This window comes from Panulirus ornatus, chromosome 21 (genome assembly GCF_036320965.1).
Source record: "Panulirus ornatus isolate Po-2019 chromosome 21, ASM3632096v1, whole genome shotgun sequence".
NCBI classification, from domain to species: Eukaryota; Metazoa; Arthropoda; class Malacostraca; order Decapoda; family Palinuridae; genus Panulirus; species Panulirus ornatus.
Window position 1 is genome coordinate 19,093,797 of NC_092244.1, and position 27,810 is coordinate 19,121,606.

General features: G+C 42.0%; 1 protein-coding gene across 6 annotated transcripts in view; it reads right to left on the reverse strand.

The window, feature by feature from the left end:
- Window positions 1-27,810, reverse strand: part of LOC139756395 (uncharacterized) — a 665,354-nt gene that overhangs the window by 164,814 nt on the left and 472,730 nt on the right. For all 6 annotated transcript variants that reach the window (XR_011714330.1, XR_011714331.1, XM_071675809.1 and 3 more), the window contains one exon: window positions 6,470-6,643. Coding sequence is in view for 4 of the 6 variants with exons in the window: in XM_071675809.1 (XP_071531910.1) it covers window positions 6,470-6,643 (174 nt within the window). In the remaining 2 variants the exon portion in view is untranslated. The remainder of the gene's footprint in view (window positions 1-6,469; window positions 6,644-27,810) is intronic.

Genomic DNA, 27,810 nt, shown 5'->3' on the forward strand with positions numbered 1-27,810 from the left:
ATGAGAGAGCTTGGGAAGTGAGTCAGTTGTTGTTCGCTGATGATACAGCACTGGTGGCTGATTCATGTGAGAAACTGCAGAAGCTGGTGACTGAGTTTGGTAAAGTGTGTGAAAGAAGAAAGTTAAGAGTAAATGTGAATAAGAGCAAGGTTATTAGGTACAGTAGGGTTGAGGGTCAAGTCAATTGGGAGGTAAGTTTGAATGGAGAAAAACTGGAGGAAGTAAAGTGTTTTAGATATCTGGGAGTGGATCTGGCAGCGGATGGAACCATGGAAGCGGAAGTGGATCATAGGGTGAGGGAGGGGGCAAAAACCCTGGGAGCCTTGAAGAATGTGTGGAAGTCGAGAACATTATCTCGGAAAGCAAAAATGGGTATGTTTGAAGGAATAGTGGTTCCAACAATGTTGTCTGGTTGCGAGGCGTGGGCTATGGATAGAGTTGTGCGCAGGAGGATGGATGTGCTGGAAATGAGATTTTTGAGGACAATGTGTGGTGTGAGGTGGTTTGATCGAGTAAGTAATGTAAGGGTAAGAGAGATGTGTGGAAATAAAAAGAGCGTGGTTGAGAGAGCAGAAGAGGGTGTTTTGAAATGGTTTGGGCACATGGAGAGAATGAGTGAGGAAAGATTGACCAAGAGGATATATGTGTCGGAGGTGGAGGGAACGAGGAGAAGTGGGAGACCAAATTGGAGGTGGAAAGATGGAGTGAAAAAGACTTTGTGTGATCGGGGCCTGAACATGCAGGAGGGTGAAAGGAGGGCAAGGAATAGAGTGAATTGGATCGATGTGGTATACCGGGGTTGACGTGCTGTCAGTGGATTGAATCAGGGCATGTGAAGCGTCTGGGGTAAACCATGGAAAGCTGTGTAGGTATGTATATTTGCGTGTGTGGACGTATGTATATACATGTGTATGGGGGTGGGTTGGGCCATTTCTTTCGTCTGTTTCCTTGCGCTACCTCGCAAACACGGGAGACAGCGGCAAAAAAAAAAAAAAAAAAGATGTTTTGATAGGAGGTAAATATAGTGCATAAGAAAAGGGAACAAATGGGAACATCAGTGAAGGGGGCTAATGAGGAGGTGATAACAAGTAGTGGTGATGTCAGAAGTCTCGAGATGTAGTGAGTATTTTGAAGGTTTGTTGAATGTGTTTGATGATGGAGTGGCAGATATAGGGTGTTTTGGTAAAGGTGGTGTGCAAAGTGATGGGGTTAGGGAGAATGATTTGATAAACAGAGAAGAGATAGTAAAAGCTTTGCTCAAGATGAAAGCCAGCAAGGCAGCGGGTTTGGATCGTATTGCAGTAGAATTTATTAAAAAAGGGGGTGACTGTATTGTTGACTGGATGGTAAGATTATTTAATGTATGTATGACTCATGGTGAGGTGCCTGAGGATTGGAGGAATGCTTGCATAGTGCCATTGTACAAAGGCAAAGGGGATAAAAGTGAGTGCTCAAATTACAGAGGTATAAGTTTGTTCAGTATTCCTGGGAAATCATATGGGAGGGTATTGATTGAGAGGGTGAAGGCATGTACAGATCATCAGATTGGGGAAGAGTAGTGTGGTTTCAGAAGTGGGAGAGGATGTGTGGATCAGGTGTTTGCTTTGAAGAATGTATGTGAGAAATACTTAGAAAAGCAAATGGATTTGTATGTAGCATTTATGGATCTGGAGAAGGCATATGATAGAGTTGATAGAGATGCTCTGTGGAAGGGATTAGGAATATAATGGTGTGGGAGGCAAGTTGTTAGAAGCAGTAAAAAATTTTTATCGAGGATGTAAGACGTGTGTACTTGTAGAAAGAGAGGAAAGTGATTGGTTCTCAGTGAACGTTGGTTAGCAGCAGGGGTGCGTGGTGTCTCCATGGTTGTTTAATTTGTTTATGGATGAGGTTGCAAGAGTTTTGGAAAGAGGGGCAAGTATGTAGTCTGTTGTGGATGAGAGAGCTTAGGAAGTGAGTCAGTTGTTGTTCGCTGATGATACAGCGCTGGTGGCTGATTCGGGTGAGAAACTGCAGAAGCTGGTGACTGAGTTTGGTTAAGTGTGTGAAAGAAGAAAGCTGAGAGTAAATGTGAATAAGAGCAAGGTTATTAGGTACACTAGGGTTGAGGGACAAGTCAACTGGGAGGTAAGTTTGAATGGAGAAAAACTGGAGGAAGTAAAGTGTTTTAGATATCTGGGAGTGGATTTGGCCGCAGATGGAACCATGGAAGCGGAAGTGAATCATAGGGTGGGGGAGGGGGCAAAAGTTCTGGGAGCATTGAAGAATGTGTGAAAGTCGAAAACGTTATCTTGGAAAGCAAAAATGGGTATGTTTGAAGGAATAGTATTTCCAACAATGATATATGGTTGCAAGGCATGGGCTATAGATAGAGTTGTGGGGAGGAGGGCGGATGTGCTGGAAATGAGATGTTTGAGGACAATATGTGGTGTGAGGTGGTTTGATCAAGTAAGTAATGAAAGGGTAAGAGAGATGTGTGGTAATAAAAAGAGTGTGGTTGAGAAAGCAGAAGAGGGTGTTTTGAAATGGTTTGGTCACATGGAGAGAATGAGTGAGAAAAGATTGACAAAGAGGATATATGTTTCAGAGGTGGAGGGAACGACAAGAAGTGGGAGACCAAATAGGAGGTGAAAAGATGGAGTGAAAAAGATTTTGAGTGATTGGGGCCTGAACATGCTGGAGGGTGAAAGGCGTGCAAGGAATAGTGTATTGGAACGATGTGGTATACCAGGGTCGACGTGCTGTCAATGAATTGAACCAGGGCATGTGAAGCGTCTAGGGTAGACCATGGAAAGTTCTGTGGGGCCTGGATGTGGAAAGGGAGCTGTGGTTTTGGTGCGTTATACATGACAGCTACAGACTGAGTGTGAACGAATGTGGCCTTTGTTGTCTTTTCCTAGCGCTACCACGTGCACATACGGGGAGAGTGGGTAGTTATTTCATGTGTGGCGGGGTGGCAACGGGAATGAATAAGGGCAGACAGTATGAATTATGTACATGAGTATATATGTATATGTCTGTGTGCATATATATATGTATACGTTGAGATGCACAGGTATGTATATGTGCGTGTGTGGACGTGTATGTCTATAAATATGTATGTGGGTGGGTTGGGCCATTCTTTTATCTGTTTCCTTGCGCTACCTCGCTAACGCAGGAGACAGCAACAAAGTATAATAAATATAAATAAATAAGAAAGAGGTGTGGTAGCATACCTGTGAAAGCTCAAGAGGATGCTCTGAAATGGTTTGGACATCATCAGAATGAGTCAGAAAAGACTGACTAAGAGGATATGCATGTCACAAGTGGAAGAAATAAGAGATGGAGACTGAGGACTAGATGGCAGGATGCAGTGAAAGATACTTCATGTTATCAAGGCCAGAATATGCTTTCATGGGACAGAGTGCATTAGTTCAATGTGGTAAAGAGGGGATAATGTACTGTCAATGGGTTAAACCAGGGTATAAACTGCAGTCAGGGGAACCACAGAAAAATGTTTGGAGCTTGGCAGTGGACAGGGGGCTCTGATTAAAGTGCATTTCACACAACAGGTACCGAGTGGATGTTGAGCAAATGAAGGCATTCTTTGCCTGTTTCTGGCACTACCTCACTATTGTGGGAAAATGATGAACAAATATGAAAAAGGGGCAATCCTATACTGCATATCAATTTGTTTTCATTACATTAGAAAACATGAATGTAAGAATGTAAACAGCAATCTTATTTCAGTTCTTATAAGGGAAATGATTTTGCTTTGAATAGCACTTTCATGGAATGCATACCCAATTCAAATCATGACCTCACGAATCTCAATGAAAATATACTGTAACTAGCATTTCGGTAAGCAATCTGCTGATAATAGTATTTTTTTTTTTTGCTTTGTCGCTGTCTCCCGCGTTTGCGAGGTAGCGCAAGGAAACAGACGAAAGAAATGGCCCAACCCACCCCTATACACATGTATATACATACATCCACACACGCAAATATACATACATACACAGCTTTCCATGGTTTACCCCAGACGCTTCACATGTCCTGATTCAATCCACCGACAGCAAGTCAACCCTGGTATACCACATCGATCCAATTCACGCTATTCCTTGCCCTCCTTTCACCCTCCTGCATGTTCAGGCCCCGATCACACAAAATCTTTTTCACTCCATCTTTCCACCTCCAATTTGGTCTCCCACTTCTCCTCGTTCCCTCCACCTCCGACACATATATCCTCTTGGTCAATCTTTCCTCACTCATTCTCTCCATGTGCCCAAACCATTTCAAAACACCCTCTTCTGCTTTCTCAACCACACTCTTTTTATTTCAACACATCTCTCTTACCCTTACGTTACTTACTCGATCAAACCACCTCACACCACACATTGTCCTCAAACATCTCATTTCCAGCACATCCATCCTCCTGCGCACAACTCTATCCATAGCCCACGCCTCGCAACCATACAACATTGTTGGAACCACTATTCCTTCAAACATACCCATTTTTGCTTTCCGAGATAATGTTCTCGACTTCCACACATTCTTCAAGGCTCCCAGGATTTTTGCCCCCTCCCCCACCCTATGATCCACTTCCGCTTCCATGGTTCCATCCGCTGCCAGATCCACTCCCAGATATCTAAAACACTTTACTTCCTCCAGTTTTTCTCCATTCAAACTTACCTCCCAATTGACTTGACCCTCAACCCTACTGTACCTAATTACCTTGCTCTTATTCACATTTACTCTTAACTTTCTTCTTTCACACACTTTACCAAACTCAGTCACCAGCTTCTGCAGTTTCTCACATGAATCAGCCACCAGCGCTGTATCATCAGCGAACAACAACTGACTCACTTCCCAAGCTCTCTCATCCCCAACAGACTTCATACTTGCCCCTCTTTCCAAAACTCTTGCATTCACCTCCCTAACAACCCATCCATAAACAAATTAAACAACCATGGAGACATCACATACCCCTGCTGCAAACCTACAATCACTGAGAACCAATCACTTTCCTCTCTTCCTGCACATACACATGCCTTACATCCTCGATAAAAACTTTTCACTGCTTCTAATAACTTGCCTCCCAATCCATATATTCTTAATACCTTCCACAGAGCATCTCTATCAACTCTATCATATGCCTTCTCCAGATCCATAAATGCTACATACAAATCCATTTGCTTTTCTAAGTATTTCTCACATACATTCTTCAAAGCAAACACCTGATCCACACATCCTCTACCACTTCTGAAACCACACTGCTCTTCCCCAATCTGATGCTCTGTACATGCCTTCACCCTCTCAATCAATACCCTCCCATATAATTTACCAGGAATACTCAACAAACTTATACCTCTGTAATTTGAGCACTCACTCTTATCCCCTTTGCCTTTGTACAATGGCACTATGCACGCATTCCACCAATCCTCAGGCACCTCACCATGAGTCATACATACATCAAATAACCTTACCAACCAGTCAATAATACAGTCACCCCTTTTTTAATAAATTCCACTGCAATACCATCCAAACCTGCTGCCTTGCTGGCTTTCATCTTCCGCAAAGCTATTACTACCTCTTCTCTGTTTACCAAATCATTTTCCCTAACCCTCTCACTTTGCACACCACCTCGACCAAAACACCCTATATCTGCCACTCTATCATCAAACACATTCAACAAACCTTCAAAATACTCACTCCATCTCCTTCTCACATCACCACTACTTGTTATCACCTCCCCATTTGCGCCCTTCACTGAAGTTCCCATTTGCTCCCTTGTCTTACGCACTTTACTTATCTCCTTCCAGAACATCTTTTTATTCTCCCTAAAATTTAATGATACTCTCTCACCCCAACTCTCATTTGCCCTCTTTTTCACCTCTTGCACCTTTCTCTTGACCTCCTGTCTCTTTCTTTTATACGTCTCCCACTCAATTGCATTTTTTCCCTGCAAAAATCATCCAAATGCCTCTCTCTTCTCTTTCACTAATAATCTTACTTCTTCATCCCACCACTCACTACCCTTTCTAATCAACCCACCTCCCACTCTTCTCATGCCACAAGCATCTTTTGCGCAATCCATCACTGATTCCCTAAATACATCCCATTCCTCCCCCACTCCCCTTACTTCCATTGTTCTCACCTTTTTCCATTCTGTACTCAGTCTCTCCTGGTACTTCCTCACACAAGTCTCCTTCCCAAGCTCACTTACTCTCACCACCCTCTTCACCCCAACATTCACTCTTCTTTTCTGAAAACCCATACAAATCTTCACCTTAGCCTCCACAAGATAATGATCAGACATCCCTCCAGTTGCACCTCTCAGCACATTAACATCCAAAAGTCTTGGTTAGAATCCAAAAGTATTGGTTAGAATATTCATACTCCAAAACAGTACTTTACTTAAATTTTCAAACATTCAGTTCCACTACCTTTCATCATATTAAAAGAAAATATTGTATCAAACTATACTTACAGCAACAGCACGTTCAAAATACTGTGGTCGAGCAAAGAATGCACTCTCTGAGACAAGATAGCCTTTACATATACTAGAAGTAAAGGCACCTGGAAACACCACTACAAACTGGCCTGGATCTTGTACCACTCTACACACTCGAACTCCTTCACGTACCAGTTCACTTGGTGGAACCTGCAATAATACATCATAAAATTTTGATATGGCAAGCTTCATCCAACATCTAACAAATACTATACTAATCTTCTAAGAAGTTCCTTTCTTATTCAAGAAGAATAAACTATCTGATCTACTAGTTTTATTATAAATTTCTGAATAACCATGGGTTGTAATGGAGTTCAAATCTAAAGGTACTACTAATTAGTGACACTTAAATCTATGAAACGAAGCTATTTGCCAATAACTATTTGTTTATATGCAGAGGGGTTTTATGCTTACTGAACCTCATTTCTAAACCCAGTTGCTGTTGACAGTGTGTTTGCTTCATGATATTTCATTATCCTTTCACAGTAGATAGTGAATTACCTCCCTCTGCCTCAAGGCAAAACGTACAGCAATTATTGCTTGTGGTGGTACTCCACATTTTGTTACAAAACACTATACCTAAGTTTTTCGATACTCTGGTCAGTCTAAGTGAAAAAGTTAAGGAGGTCTGTATGAGCTCTGCGCCCTCTTGGTACATAATAATAAGTGAAGCTGTGAAACTCTTACTAAATAACAAGAACTAGTTAAGAAAATGTTTCAAATCTCTATTTGTTTGACATAAAACTTAAAAGATACAACTAATACCACTATATGACATGATATGAATTCTCTGGGTGCCTGGGCCAATTCGAGCCTATCTTTCACTCTCCTGTATTGGTGTACTTACTGTATGCTCTATACTTAATTCCACCAGTCCCTAGCCACATCCCCTGCACCTATATCATCATCAAAATGCTTTGTGATTGTATGAGTAAAAAATGAAGATGTGAAATTACATCAAATATACGCGATGGTACACCAGGAATAGCTCATGTGCCTGGAACCAGAGAAACAAAACTTAAAGGGCACAAAGCACACATAAATAATTTCTCAAGATACTGAGCTGTTTGTCATCTTATTCAGAAAACTATGTTCTAGTTAATCTAAATAACATATTATGGAAACATTTTTTGGGGAATACTGTATCTCTAAGTGTGCAGCAAAAAGGCAAAACTTTTGTATCATCTTTCTTACTTTAATACTCTGAATTACTGATACTTCATGTGATTTTTGTTCTGTTAGTCCATTACTTTATCATCTGAGAAGTACCTTTCACATGTAAGCATTTTCTCTAAGTTTTCTTTTTGAGATGAATAATGCTAACTGTCTAAAATATTACGCTTAATTGCATTTTGCTGAGTAATTATGTAATGTGATGGCATGGAAATTAAAAAAACTATTCATTAGTTATTCTGAAATATATGAAAGTTCATATGTGTGATTACCTATCAAACACTACCTATTTGTGCAAATTATGAGTTTTAGTTTTATACTTAAAGGACCCCCATCTCTTGAACTTTCTTTAAATTATGCAAGCTTTCTTTCTAGCACTCTGCATTCACTGCTTCTTCCCGTGGTTTTATTCTATCCAGTCATCACTTTACAATTGAATTAATGTATTGTGCACATATTTTCTCAAAATTTCTTCCTTAATTACATGTTGTGTCTTCTAACTGGCCTGTCCCTTTCTATTTCATGGAATTTCTATCAACAGAATCCCAAGGTGTAGCAGTTAGTGTTTCTGACCGTGACACATTCACGGGCAACGCAGGGTCAAGCCACATGTTCAAATCCTGGCTGTGGTAGTCGCTCCACAGTCAACCCAGCTGTTCATCCACCCCAGAGGGTTGGTCAATAAAATGGGTATCTGGCTCAGGTAAGGGTATATATATACTTATCATACTTGATCGCCAATTCCCGCAACAGCGAGGTAGCACCAGGAAACAGACAAAGAATGGCTCATCCACTCATATACACATATACATAAATGCCCATAAATGCATATATACATATGTATACATATACAAATCAACCTATACACATATACATACATGTAATACATAGACAAATACATATATACACATGTACATATTCATATGCTCTCCAAGATAATATTCTCTCCTTCCGCACCTTCACCCCCTCCCTAACCTGTGACTCATATCCGCTTCCATAGTTCCTTTCACTACTATGTTGACTCCAACATATCTAAAACATTTTTCCCCCAATTTTTCTCCATTCATACTTACATCCCAATCAACTTGTCCTTCAACCTTATTGAACCTAAAAACCTTGCTCCTATTCACATTTACTCTCAACTCTCTCCTTTAACATACTCTTCCACACTCAGCCACCAATTTCTGCAGTTTCTAACTCAAATCAGCCACCAGTGAGGTATCATTTGCATTCACTTCCCAGGGCCTGTCATCCCCAACAGGCTGCATACTTGCCCATCTCCAAAACTTGCATTTACCTCCCTAATCAACCAATCCATGAATAAATTAAACAACCATGGGGACATCACACACCCCAGTCGCAGACCAACATTCACTTAGAACAAATCACTCTACTCTCTTCCTACTCATACACATGCCTTAAATTCTTGGTTAAAAGAATTTCACTGCTTCTACAGCTTACCTCCCACACCATTTACTCTTAAGACCTTCCACAAAGCATCTCCATCAACCCTATCATATGCCTTCACCAAATCCATAAATGCCACACACAAATCCATCTGTTTTTCTAAGTATTTCTCACAGAGAGTCTTCAAAGCAAGAACCTGATCCACATATCCTCTACCATTTCTGAAAACAAAATGTATATGTATGTATGCCAGTATGGGTGTTTATGTATGTATATATATATATATATATATATATATATATATATATATATATATATATATATATATATATATATATATAAATAATAGATAATAATAATAATATATATATATATATATATATATATATATATATATATATATATATATATATATTAAAAAAGGGGGTGACTGTATTGTTGACTGGTTGGTAAGGTTATTTAATGTATGTATGACTCATGGTGAGGTGCCTGAGGATTGGCGGAATGCGTGCATAGTGCCATTGTACAAAGGCAAAGGGGATAAGAGTGAGTGCTCAAATTACAGAGGTATAAGTTTGTTGAGTATTCCTGGTAAATTATATGGGAGAGTATTGATTGAGAGGGTGAAGGCATGTACAGAGCATCAGATTGGGGAAGAGCAGTGTGGTTTCAGAAGTGGTAGAGGATGTGTGGATCAGGTGTTTGCTTTGAAGAATGTATGCGAGAAATACTTAGAAAAGCAAATGGATTTGTATGTAGCATTTATGGATCTGGAGAAGGCATATGATAGAGTTGATAGAGATGCTCTGTGGAAGGTATTAAGAATATATGGTGTGGGAGGCAAGTTGTTAGAAGCAGTGAAAAGTTTTTATCGAGGATGTAAGGCATGTGTACGTGTAGGAAGAGAGGAAAGTGATTGGTTCTCAGTGAATGTAGGTTTGCGGCAGGGGTGTGTGATGTCTCCATGGTTGTTCAATTTGTTTATGGATGGGGTTGTTAGGGAGGTAAATGCAAGAGTCTTGGAAAGAGGGGCAAGTATGAAGTCTGTTGGGGATGAGAGAGCTTGGGAAGTGAGTCAGTTGTTGTTCGCTGATGATACAGCGCTGGTGGCGGATTCATGTGAGAAACTGCAGAAGCTGGTGACGGAGTTTGGTAAAGTGTGTGGAAGAAGAAAGTTAAGAGTAAATGTGAATAAGAGCAAGGTTATTAGGTACAGTAGGGTTGAGGGTCAAGTCAATTGGGAGGTGAGTTTGAATGGAGAAAAACTGGAGGAAGTGAAGTGTTTTAGATATCTGGGAGTGGATCTGTCAGCGGATGGAACCATGGAAGCGGAAGTGGATCATAGGGTGGGGGAGGGGGCAAAAATTTTGGGAGCCTTGAAAAATGTGTGGAAGTCGAGAACATTATCCCGGAAAGCAAAAATGGGTATGTTTGAAGGAATAGTAGTTCCAACAATGTTGTATGGTTGCGAGGCGTGGGCTATGGATAGAGTTGTGCGCAGGAGGATGGATGTGCTGGAAATGAGATGTTTGAGGACAATGTGTGGTGTGAGGTGGTTTGATCGAGTAAGTAACGTAAGGGTAAGAGAGATGTGTGGAAATAAAAAGAGCGTGGTTGAGAGAGCAGAAGAGGGTGTTTTGAAATGGTTTGGGCACATGGAGAGAATGAGTGAGGAAAGATTGACCAAGAGGATATATGTGTCGGAGGTGGAGGGAACGAGGAGAAGAGGGAGACCAAATTGGAGGTGGAAAGATGGAGTGAAAAGGATTTTGTGTGATCGGGGCCTGAACATGCAGGAGGGTGAAAGGAGGGCAAGGAATAGAGTGAATTGGAGCGATGTGGTATACAGGGGTTGACGTGCTGTCAGTGGATTGAATCAAGGCATGTGAAGCGTCCGGGGTAAACCATGGAAAGCTGTGTAGGTATGTATATTTGCGTGTGTGGACGTGTGTATGTACATGTGTATGGGGGGGGTTGGGCCATTTCTTTCGTCTGTTTCCTTGCACTACCTCGCAAACGCGGGAGACAGCGACAAAGTATAAAAAAAAAAAAAAAAAAAAAAAAATATATATATATATTATCCCTGGGGATAGGGGATTAAGAATACTTCCCATGCATTCCCTGCGTGTCGTAGAAGGCGACTAAAAGGGGAGGGAGCGGGGGGCTGGAAATCCTCCCCTCTCGTTTCTTTTTAATTTTCCAAAAGAAGGAACAGAGGGGGCCAGGTGAGGATATTCCGAAAAAGGCCCAGTCCTCTGTTCTTAACGCTACCTCGCTAATGCGGGAAATGGCGAATAGTTTGAAAAAAAAAAAAATATATATATATATATATATATATATATATATATATATATATATATATATATATATATATATATATCCCTGGGGATGGGGGAGAAAGAATACTTCCCACGTATTCCCTGCGTGTCGTAGAAGGCGACTAAAAGGGGAGGGAGCGGGTGGCTGGAAATCCTCCCCTCTCGTTTTTTTTTAATTTTCCAAAAGAAGGAACAGAGAAGGGGGCAGATGAGGATTTTCCGTCTAAGGCCCAGTCCTCTGTTCTTAACGCTACCTCGCAAACGCGGGAAATGGCGAATAGTATGAAAAAAAAAAAAAAAAGAATATATATCCCTGGGGATAGGGGATGAAGAATACTTCCCACGTATTCCCTGCGTGTCGTAGAAGGCGACTAAAAGGGAAGGGAGCGGGAGGCTGGAAATCCTCCCCTCTCGTTTTTTTTTTTCTTTTTTCTAATTTTCCAAAAGAAGGAACAGAGGGGGGGCCAGGTGAGGATATTCCACAAAGGCCCAGTCCTCTGTTCTCAATGCTACCTCGCTAATGCGGGAAATGGCGGATACTTTAAAAGAAAAGAAAGAAAATATATATATATATATATATATATATATATATATATATATATATATATATATATATATATATATATATATTTTTTTTTTTTTTTTTTTCAAACTATTCGCCATTTCCCGCGTTAGCGAGGTAGCGTTAAGAATAGAGAACTGGGTCACTGAGGGAATATCCTCACCTGGCCCCCTTCTCTGTTCCTTCTTTTGGAAAATTAAAAAAAAATTGAGAGGGGAGGATTTCCAGCCCCCCGCTCCCTCCCCTTTTAGTCGCCTTCTACGACACGCAGGGAATACGTGGGAAGTATTCTTTCTCCCCTATCCCCAGGGAGAATATATATATATATATATATATATATATATATATATATATATATATATATATATATATTCATTCGCAGTTTCCAACATCTCCGAGGTAGCACCAGCAACACACAAATAATGTTCTCACTTGTTCTCATCTAAATCTCAAGCTTTTCAGCAAAATGTGCTGAAACAATATACAATCCCCATAGACCTTTCTGTGGTTTCCCCTGACAACTTCATGTTCTCTGGTTCTGGCAACTAAGAGCACTCCAATACGCTCTGTCCCATGCACGCATCTCACCCTCCTGCATGTTTAGGCCTCGCTCTCTCCCACCTTGCTTCCTACTCTTTACTCACGCACTCCTATATGCCTAAGCCAGTTGGGCACTATTGTTCAGCTCTCTTGATCCTATTCCACTTATTACCAAACCTCAGTCTTACAAGTCATTCCTTAAGCGAGTAATCCTCCTCACACTACATATTTTCCCTAGCCATTTCAATTCCAAGATATCCACTATCCTCTGCTCTTTTGCATTTACGACCAAAGACTCACACCCATACAGCACCGTTAAGACTACTACACTACCAAACACACCCATCCTCGCCCCGACAGATTCTGATCTCTTTTCGCATTCATGAATGCACCCTGGGCTTTCCTCCCGTCATCCACCCTATTCTTCCAAACATTGACTCCAGCTTCAGCAGTTTCTCCCTCGAGGCTGCCACTAGTACCATATCATCTACAAACAATAAGTGACTCATCTCAAACTCGTAGTATACTGTAGATCCTCTCATTTACCTCCCTCACCACCCCATACAAAACAGATTAAAAAAAAAAAGGTGACATCACAAACCCTTGACGCAGATCCACCTTCACCTTATTTATTTTATTATACTTTGTCGCTGTCTCCCGCGTTTGCGAGGTAGCGCAAGGAAACAGACGAAAGAAATGGCCCAACCCCCCCCACACACATGTATATACATACATCCACACACGGAAATATACATACCTACACAGCTTTCCATGGTTTACCCCAGACGCTTCACATGCCTTGATTCAATCCACTGACAGCACGTCAACCCCGGTATACCACATCGCTCCAGTTCACTCTATTCCTTGCCCTCCTTTCACCCTCCTGCATGTTCAGGCCCCGATCACACAAAATCTTTTTCACTCCATCTTTCCACCTCCAATTTGGTCTCCCTCTTCTCCTCGTTCCCTCCACCTCCGACACATATATCCTCTTGGTCAATCTTTCCTCACTCATTCTCTCCATGTGCCCAAACCACTTCAAAACACCCTCTTCTGCTCTCTCAACCACGCTCTTTTTATTTCCACACATCTCTCTTACCCTTACGTTACTCACTCGATCAAACCACCTCACACCACACATTGTCCTCAAACATCTCATTTCCAGCACATCCATCCTCCTGCGCACAACTCTATCCATAGCCCACGCCTCGCAACCATACAACATTGTTGGAACCACTATTCCTTCAAACATACCCATTTTTGCTTTCTGAGATAATGTTCTCGACTTCCACACATTCTTCAAGGCCCCCAGAATTTTCGCTCCCTCCCCCACCCTATGATCCACTTCCACTTCCATGGTTCCATCCGCTGCCAGATCCACTCCCAGATATCTAAAACACTTCACTTCCTCCAGTTTTTCTCCATTCAAACTCACCTCCCAATTGACTTGACCCTCAACCCTACTGTACCTAATAACCTTGCTCTTATTCACATTTACTCTTAACTTTCTTCTTCCACACACTTTACCAAACTCAGTCACCAGCTTCTGCAGTTTCTCACATGAATCAGCCACCAGCGCTGTATCATCAGCGAACAACAACTGACTCACCTCCCAAGCTCTCTCATCCACAACAAACTTCATACTTGCCCCTCTTTCCAAAACTCTTGCATTCACCTCCCTAACAACCCCATCCATAAACAAATTAAACAACCATGGAGACATCACACACCCCTGCCACAAACCTACATTCACTGAGAACCAATCACTTTCCTCTCTTCATACACGTACACATGCCTTACATCCTCGATAAAAACTTTTCACTGCTTCTAACAACTTTCCTCCCAATCCATATATTCTTAATACCTTCCACAGAGCATCTCTATCAACTCTATCATATGCCTTATCCAGATCCATAAATGCTACATACAAATCCATTTGCTTTTCTAAGTATTTCTCACATACATTCTTCAAAGCAAACACCTGATCCACACATCCTCTACCACTTTTGAAACCACACTGCTCTTCCCCAATCTGATGCTCTGTACATGCCTTCACCCTCTCAATCAATACCCTCCCATATAATTTACCAGGAATACTCAACAAACTTATACCTCTGTAATTTGAGCACTCACTCTTATCCCCTTTGCCTTTGTACAATGGCACTATGCACGCATTCCGCCAATCCTCAGGCACCTCACCATGAGTCATACATACATCAAATAACCTTACCAACCAGTCAATAATACAGTCACCCCCTTTTTTAATAAATTCCACTGCAATACCATCCAAACCTGCTGCCTTGCCGGCTTTCATCTTCCGCAAAGCTTTTACTACCTCTTCTCTGTTTACCAAATCATTTTCCCTAACCCTCTCACTTTGCACACCACCTCGACCAAAACACCCTATATCTGCCACTCTATCATCAAACACATTCAACAAACCTTCAAAATACTCACTCCATCTCCTTCTCACATCACCACTACTTGTTATCACCTCCCCATTTGCGCTCTTCACTGAAGTTCCCATTTGTTCCCTTGTCTTACGCACTTTATTTACCTCCTTCCAGAACATCTTTTTATTCTCCCTAAAATTTAATGATACTCTCTCACCCCAACTCTCATTTGCCCTCTTTTTCACCTCTTGCACCTTTCTCTTGACCTCCTGTCTCTTTCTTTTATACATCTCCCACTCAATTGCATTTTTTCCCTGCAAAATCGTCCAAATGCCTCTCTCTTCTCTTTCACTAATAATCTTACCTCTTCAGCCCACCACTCACTACCCTTTCTAATCAACCCACCTCCCAATCTTCTCATGCCACAAGCATCTTTTGCACAATCCATCACTGATTCCCTAAATACATCCCATTCCTCCCCCACTCCCCTTACTTCCATTGTTCTCACCTTTTTCCATTCTGTACTCAGTCTCTCCTGGTACTTCCTCACACAAGTCTCCTTCCCAAGCTCACTTACTCTCACCACCCTCTTCACCCCAACATTCACTCTTCTTTTCTGAAAACCCATACAAATCTTCACCTTAGCCTCCACAAGATAATGATCAGACATCCCTCCAGTTGCACCTCTCAGCACATTAACATCCAAAAGTCTCTCTTTCGCACGCCTGTCAATTAACACGTAATCCAATAACGCTCTCTGGCCATCTCTCCAGCTTACATATGTATACTTATGTATATCTCGCTTTTTAAACCAGGTATTCCCAATCACCAGTCCTTTTTCAGCACATAAATCTACAAGCTCTTCACCATTTCCATTTACAACACTGAACACCCCATGTATACCAATTATTCCCTCAACTGCCACATTACTCACCTTTGCATTCAAATCACCCATCACTATAACCCGGTCTCGTGCATCAAAACAACTAACACACTCATTCAGCTGCTCCCAAAACACTTGCCTCTCATGATCTTTCTTCTCATGCCCATGTCCATATGCACCAATAATCACCCATCTCTCTCCATCAACTTTCAGTTTTACCCATATTAATCGAGAATTTACTTTCTTACATTCTATCACATACTCACACAACTCCTGTTTCAGGAGTACTGCTACTCCTTCCCTTGCTATTGTCCTCTCATCACTAACCCCTGACTTTACTCCCAAGACATTCCTAAACCACTCTTCCCCTTTACCCTTGAGCTTCGTTTCACTCAGAGCCAAAACATCCAGGTTGCTTTCCTCAAACATACTACCTATCTCTCCTTTTTTCACATCTTGGTTACATCCACACATATTTAGACACCCCAGTCTGAGCCTTCGAGGAGGATGAGCACTCCCCACGTGACTCCTTCTTCTGTTTCCCATTTTAGAAAGTTTTTTTTTTTTTTTATACCTCGTCGCTGTCTCCCGCGTTTGCGAGGTAGCGCAAGGAAACAGACGAAAGAAATGGCCCAACCCCCCCCATACACATGTACATACACACGTCCACACACGCAAATATACATACCTACACAGCTTTCCATGGTTTACCCCGGACGCTTCACATGCCTTGATTCAATCCACTGACAGCACGTCAACCCCTGTATACCACATCGCTCCAATTCACTCTATTCCTTGCCCTCCTTTCACCCTCCTGCATGTTCAGGCCCCGATCACACAAAATCCTTTTCACTCCATCTTTCCACCTCCAATTTGGTCTCCCTCTTCTCCTCGTTCCCTCCACCTCCGACACATATATCCTCTTGGTCAATCTTTCCTCACTCATTCTCTCCATGTGCCCAAACCATTTCAAAACACCCTCTTCTGCTCTCTCAACCGCGCTCTTTTTATTTCCACACATCTCTCTTACCCTTACGTTACTTACTCGATCAAACCACCTCACACCACACATTGTCCTCAAACATCTCATTTCCAGCACATCCATCCTCCTGCGCACACCTCTATCCATAGCCCACGCCTCGCAACCATACAACATTGTTGGAACCACTATTCCTTCAAACATACCCATTTTTGCTTTCCGGGATAATGTTCTCGACTTCCACACATTTTTCAAGGCTCCCAAAATTTTCACCCCCTCCCCCACCCTATGATCCACTTCCGCTTCCATGGTTCCATCCGCTGACAGATCCACTCCCAGATATCTAAAACACTTCACTTCCTCCAGTTTTTCTCCATTCAAACTCACCTCCCAATTGACTTGACCCTCAACCCTACTGTACCTAATAACCTTGCTCTTATTCACATTTACTCTTAACTTTCTTCTTCCACACACTTTACCAAACTCCGTCACCAGCTTCTGCAGTTTCTCACATGAATCCGCCACCAGCGCTGTATCATCAGCGAACAACAACTGACTCACTTCCCAAGCTCTCTCTTCCCCAACAGACTTCATACTTGCCCCTCTTTCCAAGACTCTTGCATTTACCTCCCTAACAACCCCATCCATAAACAAATTAAACAACCATGGAGACATCACACACCCCTGCCGCAAACCTACATTCACTGAGAACCAATCACTTTCCTCTCTTCCTACACGTACACATGCCTTACATCCTTGATAAAAACTTTTCACTGCTTCTAACAACTTGCCTCCCACACCATATATTCTTAATACCTTCCACAGAGCATCTCTATCAACTCTATTATATGCCTTCTCCAGATCCATAAATGCTACATACAAATCCATTTCCTTTTCTAAATATTTCTCACATACATTCTTCAAAGCAAACACCTGATCCACACATCCTCTACCACTTCTGAAACCACACTGCTCTTCCCCAATCTGATGCTCTGTACATGCCTTCACCCTCTCAATCAATACCCTCCCATATAATTTACCAGGAATACTCAACAAACTTATACCTCTCTAATTTGAGCACTCACTCTTATCCCCTTTGCCTTTGTACAATGGCACTATGCACGCATTCCGCCAATCCTCAGGCACCTCACCATGAGTCATACATACATTAAATAACCTTACCAACCAGTCAACAATACAGTCATCCCCTTTTTTAATAAATTCCACTGCAATGCCATCCAAACCTGCTGCCTTGCCGGCTTTCATCTTCCGCAAAGCTTTTACTACCTCTTCTCTGTTTACCAAATCATTTTCCCTAACCCTCTCACTTTGCACACCACCTCGACCCAAACACCCTATATCTGCCACTCTGTCATCAGACACATTCAACAAACCTTCAAAATACTCATTCCATCTCCTTCTCACATCACCACTACTTGTTATCACCTCCCCATTTACGCCCTTCACTGAAGTTCCCATTTGCTCCCTTGTCTTACGCACCCTATTTACCTCCTTCCAGAACATCTTTTTATTCTCCCTAAAATTTACAGATAGTCTCTCACCCCAACTCTCATTTGCCCTTTTTTTCACCTCTTGCACCTTTCTCTTGACCTCCTGTCTCTTTCTTTTATACTTCTCCCACTCAATTGCATTTTTTCCCTGCAAAAATCATCCAAATGCCTCTCTCTTCTCTTTCACTAATACTCTTACTTCTTCATCCCACCACTCACTACCCTTTCTAAACAGCCCACCTCCCACTCTTCTCATGCCACAAGCATCTTTTGCGCAATCCATCACTGATTCCCTAAATACATCCCATTCCTCCCCCACTCCCCTTACTTCCATTGTTCTCACCTTTTTCCATTCTGTACACAGTCTCTCCTGATACTTCCTCTCACAGGTCTCCTTCCCAAGCTCACTTACTCTCACCACCCTCTTCACCCCAACATTCACTCTTCTTTTCTGAAAACCCATACTAATCTTCACCTTAGCCTCCACAAGATAATGATCAGACATCCCTCCAGTTGCACCTCTCAGCACATTGACATCCAAAAGTCTCTCTTTCGCACGCCTGTCAATTAACACGTAATCCAATAACGCTCTCTGGCCATCTCTCCTACTTACATAAGTATACTTATGTATATCTCGCTTTTTAAACCAGGTATTCCCAATCATCAGTCCTTTTTCAGCACATAACTCTACAAGCTCTTCACCATTTCCATTTACAACACTGAACACCCCATGCATACCAATTATTCCCTCAACTGCCACATTACTCACCTTTGCATTCAAATCACCCATCACTATAACCCGGTCTCGTGCATCAAAACCGCTAACACACTCATTTAGCTGCTCCCAAAATAGTTGCCTCTCATGATCTTTCTTCTCATGCCCAGGTGCATATGCACCAATAATCACCCACCTCTCTCCATCAACTTTCAGTTTTACCCATATTAATCGAGAATTTACTTTCTTACATTCTATCACATACTCCAACAACTCCTGTTTCAGGAGTATTGCTACTCCTTCCCTTGCTCTTGTCCTCTCACTAACCCCTGACTTCACTCCCCAGACATTTCCAAACCACTCTTCCCCTTTACCCTTGAGCTTCGTTTCACTCAGAGCCAAAACATCCAGGTTCCTTTCCTCAAACATACTACCTATCTCTCCTTTTTTCACATCTTGGTTACATCCACACACATTTAGGCACCCCACTCTGAGCCTTCGAGGAGGATGAGCACTCCCCGCGTGACTCCTTCTTCTGTTTCCCATTTTAGAAAGTTAATACAAGGAGGGGAGGATTTCCGGCCCCCCGCTCCCGTCCCCTCTAGTCGCTTTCTACGACACGCGAGGAATACGTGGGAAGTATTCTTTCATCCCTATCCCCAGGGATAATATACATATATATATACACACACACACACACACACATACACACACACACGCACATACACACACACACACACATACATATATATACATATGAAAAATGTAAGAAACAATTTAGAAAACAAACTTTTAGCTTGAAATGAATGAAAAAATGAACGTCACATAATGGTTCAACCTCTGGCTATGGAAAAGGAAATGTACAATTTATTCACACAAACGTCAATAGCAGTTCTCATCAATTTCACCACTGAATCAATAAGCTTCAATGTCTAAGCTACATTTTTCTCCAACTTCACTATTTTCTTGTCAAAACACCATGCATGAAAACTATCACTCCAGTAACACAACTATAAACATTTACTTTCCCTTTAAAAAAGTTCTGGGGAAGTCTGTCTCGATACACTGCGGCGAGGCGACGCGACGCTGACACAATCACTGTCACAATATCACTTTTGCCTCCTTCCAAGCGTTGTTTCAGGGAATAATATATATATATATATATATATATATATATATATATATATATATATATATATATATATATATATATATATATTTTTTTTTTTTTTTTTGCTTTGTCGCTGTCTCCCGCGTTTGCGAGGTAGCGCAAGGAAACAGACGAAAGAAATGGCCCAACCCACCCCCATACACATGTATATACATACGTCCACACACGCAAATATACATACCTACACAGCTTTCCATGGTTTACCCCAGACGCTTCACATGCCTTGATTCAATCCACTGACAGCACGTCAACCCCGGTATACCACATCGCTCCAATTCACTCTATTCCTTGCCCTCCTTTCACCCTCCTGCATGTTCAGGCCCCGATCACACAAAATCTTTTTCACTCCATCTTTCCACCTCCAATTTGGTCTCCCTCTTCTCCTCGTTCCCTCCACCTCCGACACATATATCCTCTTGGTCAATCTTTCCACACTCATTCTCTCCATGTGACCAAACCATTTCAAAACACCCTCTTCTGCTCTCTCAACCACGCTCTTTTTATTTCCACACATCTCTCTTACCCTTACGTTACTTACTCGATCAAACCACCTCACACCACACATTGTCCTTAAACATCTCATTTCCAGCACATCCATTCTCCTGCGCACAACTCTATCCATAGTCCACGCCTCGCAACCATACAACATTGTTGGAACCACTATTCCTTCAAACATACCCATTTTTGCTTTCCAAGATAATGTTCTCGACTTCCACACATTCTTCAAGGCTCCCAGAATTTTCGCCCCCTCCCCCACCCTATGATCCACTTCCGCTTCCATGTTTCCATCCGCTGCCAGATCCACTCCCAGATATCTAAAACACTTCACTTCCTCCAGTTTTTCTCCATTCAAACTCACCTCCCAATTGACTTGACCCTCAACCCTACTGTACCTAATAACCTTGCTCTTATTCACATTTACTCTTAACTTTCTTCTTTCACACACTTTACCAAACTCAGTCACCAGCTTCTGCAGTTTCTCACATGAATCAGCCACCAGCGCTGTATCATCAGCAAACAGCAACTGACTCACTTCCCAAGCTCTCTCATCTCATCATATATATATATATATATATATATATATATATATATATATATATATATATATATATATATATATATATATATATGCACGTGAGTGGATGGGCCATTCATCGTCTGTTTCCTGGAGCCACTTCGCTAACGTGAGAAACAGCAATTAAGTATAATAAAAATATATACTGTTCATTCCAATATACATATATATTCATTATACTTAATTGCTGTTTCTCGTGTCAGTGAGGTAGTGCAAGGAAACAGAAAACAAATGGCCCAACCACTCTTATACACATATATATACATAAACGCCCAGACATGCACACATACATACATATACATTTCAACGTATGCATACATACACAGATATATACATATATACAAATGTACATATTCATACTTGATCCTTCATCCATTCCCATTGACATCCCACCACACAGGAAACAGCATTCCTTCCCCGCTCCTTCTGTGAGTAAGCGCCAGAAAAAGACGAAAAGGCCACATTCGTCCACGCTCAGTCTCTAGCTGTCATGTGTAATGCGCTGAAACCACAGCTTTCTTTCCACATCCATACCTCACAGACCTTTCCATGGGTTACCGCACACGCTTCACATGCCCTGGTTCAATCCATTGACAGAACGTCAACCCCAATATAACACATCGTTCCAATTCACTCTATTTCTTGCACACCTTTCACCCTTTTATATGTTCAGGCCCCGATCACTCAAAATCTTTTTCACTCCACCCTTCCATCTTCAATTTGGTCTCCCACTTCTCCTTGTTCCTTCCACCTCTAACACATATATCCTCTTTGTCAATCTTTCCTCAATCATTCTTTCCATGTGTCCAAACCATTTCAACACACCCTCTTCTGCTCTCCCAACCACACTTTTTTTATTACCACATAGCCCTCTTACCCTTTCATTACTTATTCGATCAAACTAGCTCATATCACTTATTGTCCTAAAACATTTCACTTCCAATACATACAGCCACCAGTGCTCTATCATCAGCGAGCAACAACTGACTCACTTCCCTAAGCTCTATCATCCACAACAGACTACATACTTGTCCCTCTTTCCAAAACTTTTGCATTCACCTCCCTAAAACAACCCCATCCACAAACAAATTAAACAACCAAGGAGACATCATACACCCCTGCTGCAAACCTACATTCACTGAGAATCAATGACTTTCCTCTCTTCCTACTCGTACATATGCCTTATATCCTCGATAAAAACTTTTCACTGCTTCTAACAACTTGCCTCACACACCACACATTCTTAATACCTTCCACTGAGCATCTCTATCGACACTTATCATATGCCTTCTCCAGATCCATAAATGCTACATAAAAATCCATTTGCTTTTCTAAGTATTTCTCACATACATTTTTCAAAGCAAACACCTGATCCACACATTCTCTACCACTTATGAAACCACACTGCTCTTCCCCAATCTGATGCTCTGTACATGCCCTCATCCTCTCAATCAATACCCTCCCATATAATCATACAGAAATACTCAACAAACTTATACCTCTGTAATTTGAGCACTCACTTTTATCCCCTTTGCCTTTGTACAATGGCACTATGTAAGCATTCCGCTAATCCTCAGGAACCTCACCACGAGTCATACATACATTAAATATTAGGGGATAGGGGAGAAAGAATACTTCCCACTCATTCCTCATGTCTCGTAGAGGGCGACTAAAGGGGACGGGAGCGAGGGAGCTAGAAACCCTCCCCTCCTTGTATTTTAACTTTCTACAAGGGGAAACAGAAGAAGTCACACAGGGAGTGCTCATCCTCCTCGAAGGCTCAGATTGGGGTGTCTAAATGTGTATGGATGTAACCAAGATGAGAAAAAATGAGAGATAGGTAGTAAGTTTGAGGAAAGGAACCTGGGTGTTTTGGCTCTGAGTGAAATGAAGCTCAAGGGTAAAGGGGAAGAGTGGTTTGGGAATATTCTGGGAGTAAAGTCAAGGGTTGGTGAGAGGACAAGAGCAAGGAAAGGAGTAGCACTACCCCTGAAACAGGAGTGGTGACAGTATGTGATAGAGTGTAAGAAAGTAAACTCTAGAATGATATGGGTAAAGCTGGAAGTGGATGGAGAGAGATGGGTGATTATTGGTGCATATGAACCTGTAAGAAGTAAGAAGTAAGAGTATTAGTGAAAGAGAAGAGAGAGGCATTTGGACGATTTTTGCAGGGAAAAAATGCAATTGAGTGGGAGATGTATAAAAGAAAGAGACAGGAGGTCAAGAGAAAGGTGCAAGAGGTGAAAAAAAGGGCAAATGAGAGTTGGGGTGAGAGAGTATCATTAAATTTTAGGGAGAATAAAAAGATGTTCTGGAAGGAGGTAAATAAAGTGCGTAAGACAAGGGAGCAAATGGGAACTTCAGTGAAGGGCGCAAATGGGGAGGTGATAACAAGTAGTGGTGATGTGAGAAGGAGATGGAGTGAGTATTTTGAAGGTTTGTTGAATGTGTTTGATGATAGAGTGGCTGATATAGGGTGTTTTGGTCGAGGTGGTGTGCAAAGTGAGAGGGTTAGGGAAAATGATTTGGTAAACAGAGAAGAGGTAGTGAAAGCTTTGCGGAAGATGAAAGCCGGCAAGGCAGCAGGTTTGGATGGTATTGCAGTGGAATTTATTAAAAAAGGGGGTGACTGTATTGTTGACTGGTTGGTAAGGTTATTTAATGTATGTATGACTCATGGTGAGGTGCCTGAGGATTGGCGGAATGCGTGCATAGTGCCATTGTACAAAGGCAAAGGGGATAAGAGTGAGTGTTCAAATTACAGAGGTATAAGTTTGTTGAGTATTCCTGGTAAATTATATGGGAGGGTATTGATTGAGAGGGTGAAGGCATGTACAGAGCATCAGATTGGGGAAGAGCAGTGTGGTTTCAGAAGTGGTAGAGGATGTGTGGATCAGGTGTTTGCTTTGAAGAATGTATGTGAGAAATACTTAGAAAAGCAAATGGATTTGTATGTAGCATTTATGGATCTGGAGAAGGCATATAATAGAGTTGATAGAGATGCTCTGTGGAAGGTATTAAGAATATATGGTGTGGGAGGAAAGTTGTTAGAAGCAGTGAAAAGTTTTTATCGAGGATGTAAGGCATGTGTACGTGTAGGAAGAGAGGAAAGTGATTGGTTCTCAGTGAATGTAGGTTTGCGGCAGGGGTGTGTGATGTCTCCATGGTTGTTTAATTTGTTTATGGATGGGGTTGTTAGGGAGGTAAATGCAAGAGTTTTGGAAAGAGGGGCAAGTATGAAGTCTGTTGGGGATGAGAGAGCTTGGGAAGTGAGTCAGTTGTTGTTCGCTGATGATACAGCGCTGGTGGCTGATTCATGTGAGAAACTGCAGAAGCTGGTGACTGAGTTTGGAAAAGTGTGTGGAAGAAGAAAGTTAAGAGTAAATGTGAATAAGAGCAAGGTTATTAGGTACAGTAGGGTTGAGGGTCAAGTCAATTGGGAGGTGAGTTTGAATGGAGAAAAACTGGAGGAAGTGAAGTGTTTTAGTTATCTGGGAGTGGATCTGGCAGCGGATGGAACCATGGAAGCGGAAGTGGATCATAGGGTGGGGGAGGGGGCGAAAATCCTGGGGGCCTTGAAGAATGTGTGGAAGTCGAGAACATTATCTCGGAAAGCAAAAATGGGTATGTTTGAAGGAATAGTGGTTCCAACAATGTTGTATGGTTGCGAGGCGTGGGCTATGGATAGAGTTGTGCGCAGGAGGATGGATGTGCTGGAAATGAGACGTTTGAGGTCAATGTGTGGTGTGAGGTGGTTTGATCGAGTGAGTAACGTAAGGGTAAGAGAGATGTGTGGAAATAAAAAGAGCGTGGTTGAGAGAGCAGAAGAGGGTGTTTTGAAGTGGTTTGGGCACATGGAGAGGATGAGTGAGGAAAGATTGACCAAGAGGATATATGTGTTGGAGGTGGAGGGAACAAGGAGAAGAGGGAGACCAAATTGGAGGTGGAAAGATGGAGTGAAAAAGATTTTGTGTGATCGGGGCCTGAACATGCAGGAGGGTGAAAGGAGGGCAAGGAATAGAGGAATTGGAGCGATGTGGTATACCGGGGTTGACGTGCTGTCAGTGGATTGAAGCAAGGCATGTGAAGCGTCTGGGGCAAACCATGGAAAGCTGTGTAGGTATGTATATTTGCGTGTGTGGACGTATGTATATACATGTGTATGGGGGGGGGGGTTGGGCCATTTCTTTCGTCTGTTTCCTTGCGCTACCTCGCAAACACGGGAGACAGCGACAAAGTATAATAAAAAAATAAATAATATGAACCTGGGCATGAGAAGAAAGATCATGAGAGGCAAGTGTTTTGGGAGCAGCTGAGTGAGTGTGTTAGTAGTATCCATGCACGAGACTGGGTTATATTGAGGGGTGATTTGAATGCAAAGGTGAGTAATGTGGCAGTTGAGGGAAAAATTGGAGTACATGGGGTGTTCAGTGTTGTAAATGGAAATGGTGCAGAGCTTGTAGATTTGTGTGCTGAAAAAGGACTGGTGATTGGGAATACCTGTTTAAAAAGCGAGATATACATAAGTATACGTATGTAAGTAGGAGAGATGGCAAGACAGCGTTATTGGATTATGTGTTAACTGATAGGCATACGAAAGAGACTTTTGGATGTTAATGTGCTGAGAGTTGCAACTGGGGGGATATCTGATCATTATCTAGTGGAGGCGAGGATGAATATTTGTAGAGGTTTTCAGAAAAGAAGAGAATGTTGGTGTGAAGAGAGTAGTGAGAATAAGTTAGTTTGGGAAGGAGACTTGTGTGAGGAAGCACCAAGAGAGACTGAGTACAGAATGGAAAAAGGTGAGAGCAGAGGACATAAGGGGAGTGGGGGAGGAATGGAATGTATTTAAGGAAGCAGTGATGGCTTCCACAAAGGATACTTGTGGCATGAGAAGCATGGGAGGTGGGCAGATTAGAAAGAGTAGTGAGTGGTGGGATGAAGAAGTAAGATTATTAGTGAAAAAGAAGAGAGAGGCATTTGGACGAGTTTTGCAGGGAGACAGTGCAAATGATAGGGAGATGTATAAAAGAAATAGGAAGGAGGTCAAGAGAAAGGTGCAAGAGGTGAAAAAGAGGGCAAATGAAAGTAGGGGTGAGAGAGTATCACTGAATTTTAGGGAGAATAAAAAGATGTTTTGGAAGGAAATAAAGTGCGTAAGAGAAGAGAACAAATGGGAACATTGGTGAAGGGGGCATATGGAGAGGTGATAAGTAGTGGTGATGTGAGAAGGAGATGGAATGAGTATTTTGAAGGTTTGTTGAATGTGTTAGATGATACAGAGGCAGATATAGGGTGTTTTGGTTGAGGTGGTGTCCGAAGTGAGATGGTTAGGGAGAATGATTGGATAAACAGAGAAGAGATAGTAAAAGCTTTGCAGAAGATGAAAGCTGGCAAGACGATGGGTATGGATGGTATTGCAGTGGAATTTATCAGAAAAGAAGGTGACTGTGTTGTTCACTGGTTGGGAAGGATATTCAATGTATGCATGACTCATGGTGAGGTGCCGGAGGATTGGTGGAATGCATGCATAGTGCCACTGTACAAAGGCAAAGGGGATAAAGGTGAGTGCTCAAATCACAGAGGTATAACTTTGTTGAGTACTCCTGGTAAATTATATGGGAGGGGATTGATTGAGAGGGTGAAGGCATGTGCAGAGCATTAGATTGGGGAAGAGCTGTGTGATTTAAGAAGTGGTAGAGGATGTGTGGATCAGGTATTTGCTTTGAAAAATGTATATAAGAAATACTTAGAAAAGCAAATGGATTTGTATGTAGTATTTATGGATCTGGAGAAGGCACATGATAGAGTTGATAGAGATACTCTGTGGAAGGTATTGAGAATATATGGTGTGGGAGGCAAGTTGTTAGAAGCTTTTATCGAGGATGTAAGGCATGTGTACGAGTAGGAAGAGGAAAGTGATTAGTTCTCAGTGAATGTCGGTTTGTGGCATGGGTGCGTAATGCCTCCAAGGTTGTTTAATTTGTTTATGGATGGGGTTGTTAGGGAGGTGAATGCATGAGTTTTGGAGAGAGGGGAAAGTATGCAGTCTGTTGTGGTTGAGAGAGCTTGGGAAGTGAGTCAGTTGTTGTTCACTGATGATACAGTGCTAGAGGCTGATTCGGGTGAGAAACTGCAGAGGCTGGTGGCTGAGTTTGGTAAAGTGTGTGAAAGAAGAAAGCGGTGAGTAAATGTGAATAAGAGCAAGTTTATTAGGTACAATATGGTTGAGGGACAAGTAAATTGGGAGGTAAGTTTGAATGGAGAAAAACTGAAGGAAGTAAAGTGTTTTAGATATCTGGGAGTGGATTTGGCAGCAGATGGAACCATGGAAGTGGAAGTGAGTCAAAAGGTGGGGGAGGGGGCAAAAGTTCTGGGAGCGTTGAAAAATGTTTGTAAGGTGAAAACTATCTCGGAAAGCAAAAATGAGTATGTCTGAACGAATAGTGGTTCCAAGAATGTTATATGGTTGTGAGCCATGGGCTATAGATAGAGTTGTGTAGAGGATGGTGGATTTGCTGGATATGAGATGTTTGAGGACAATATGTGGTATGAGGTGGTTTGATGGAATAAGTAATGAAAGGGTAAGA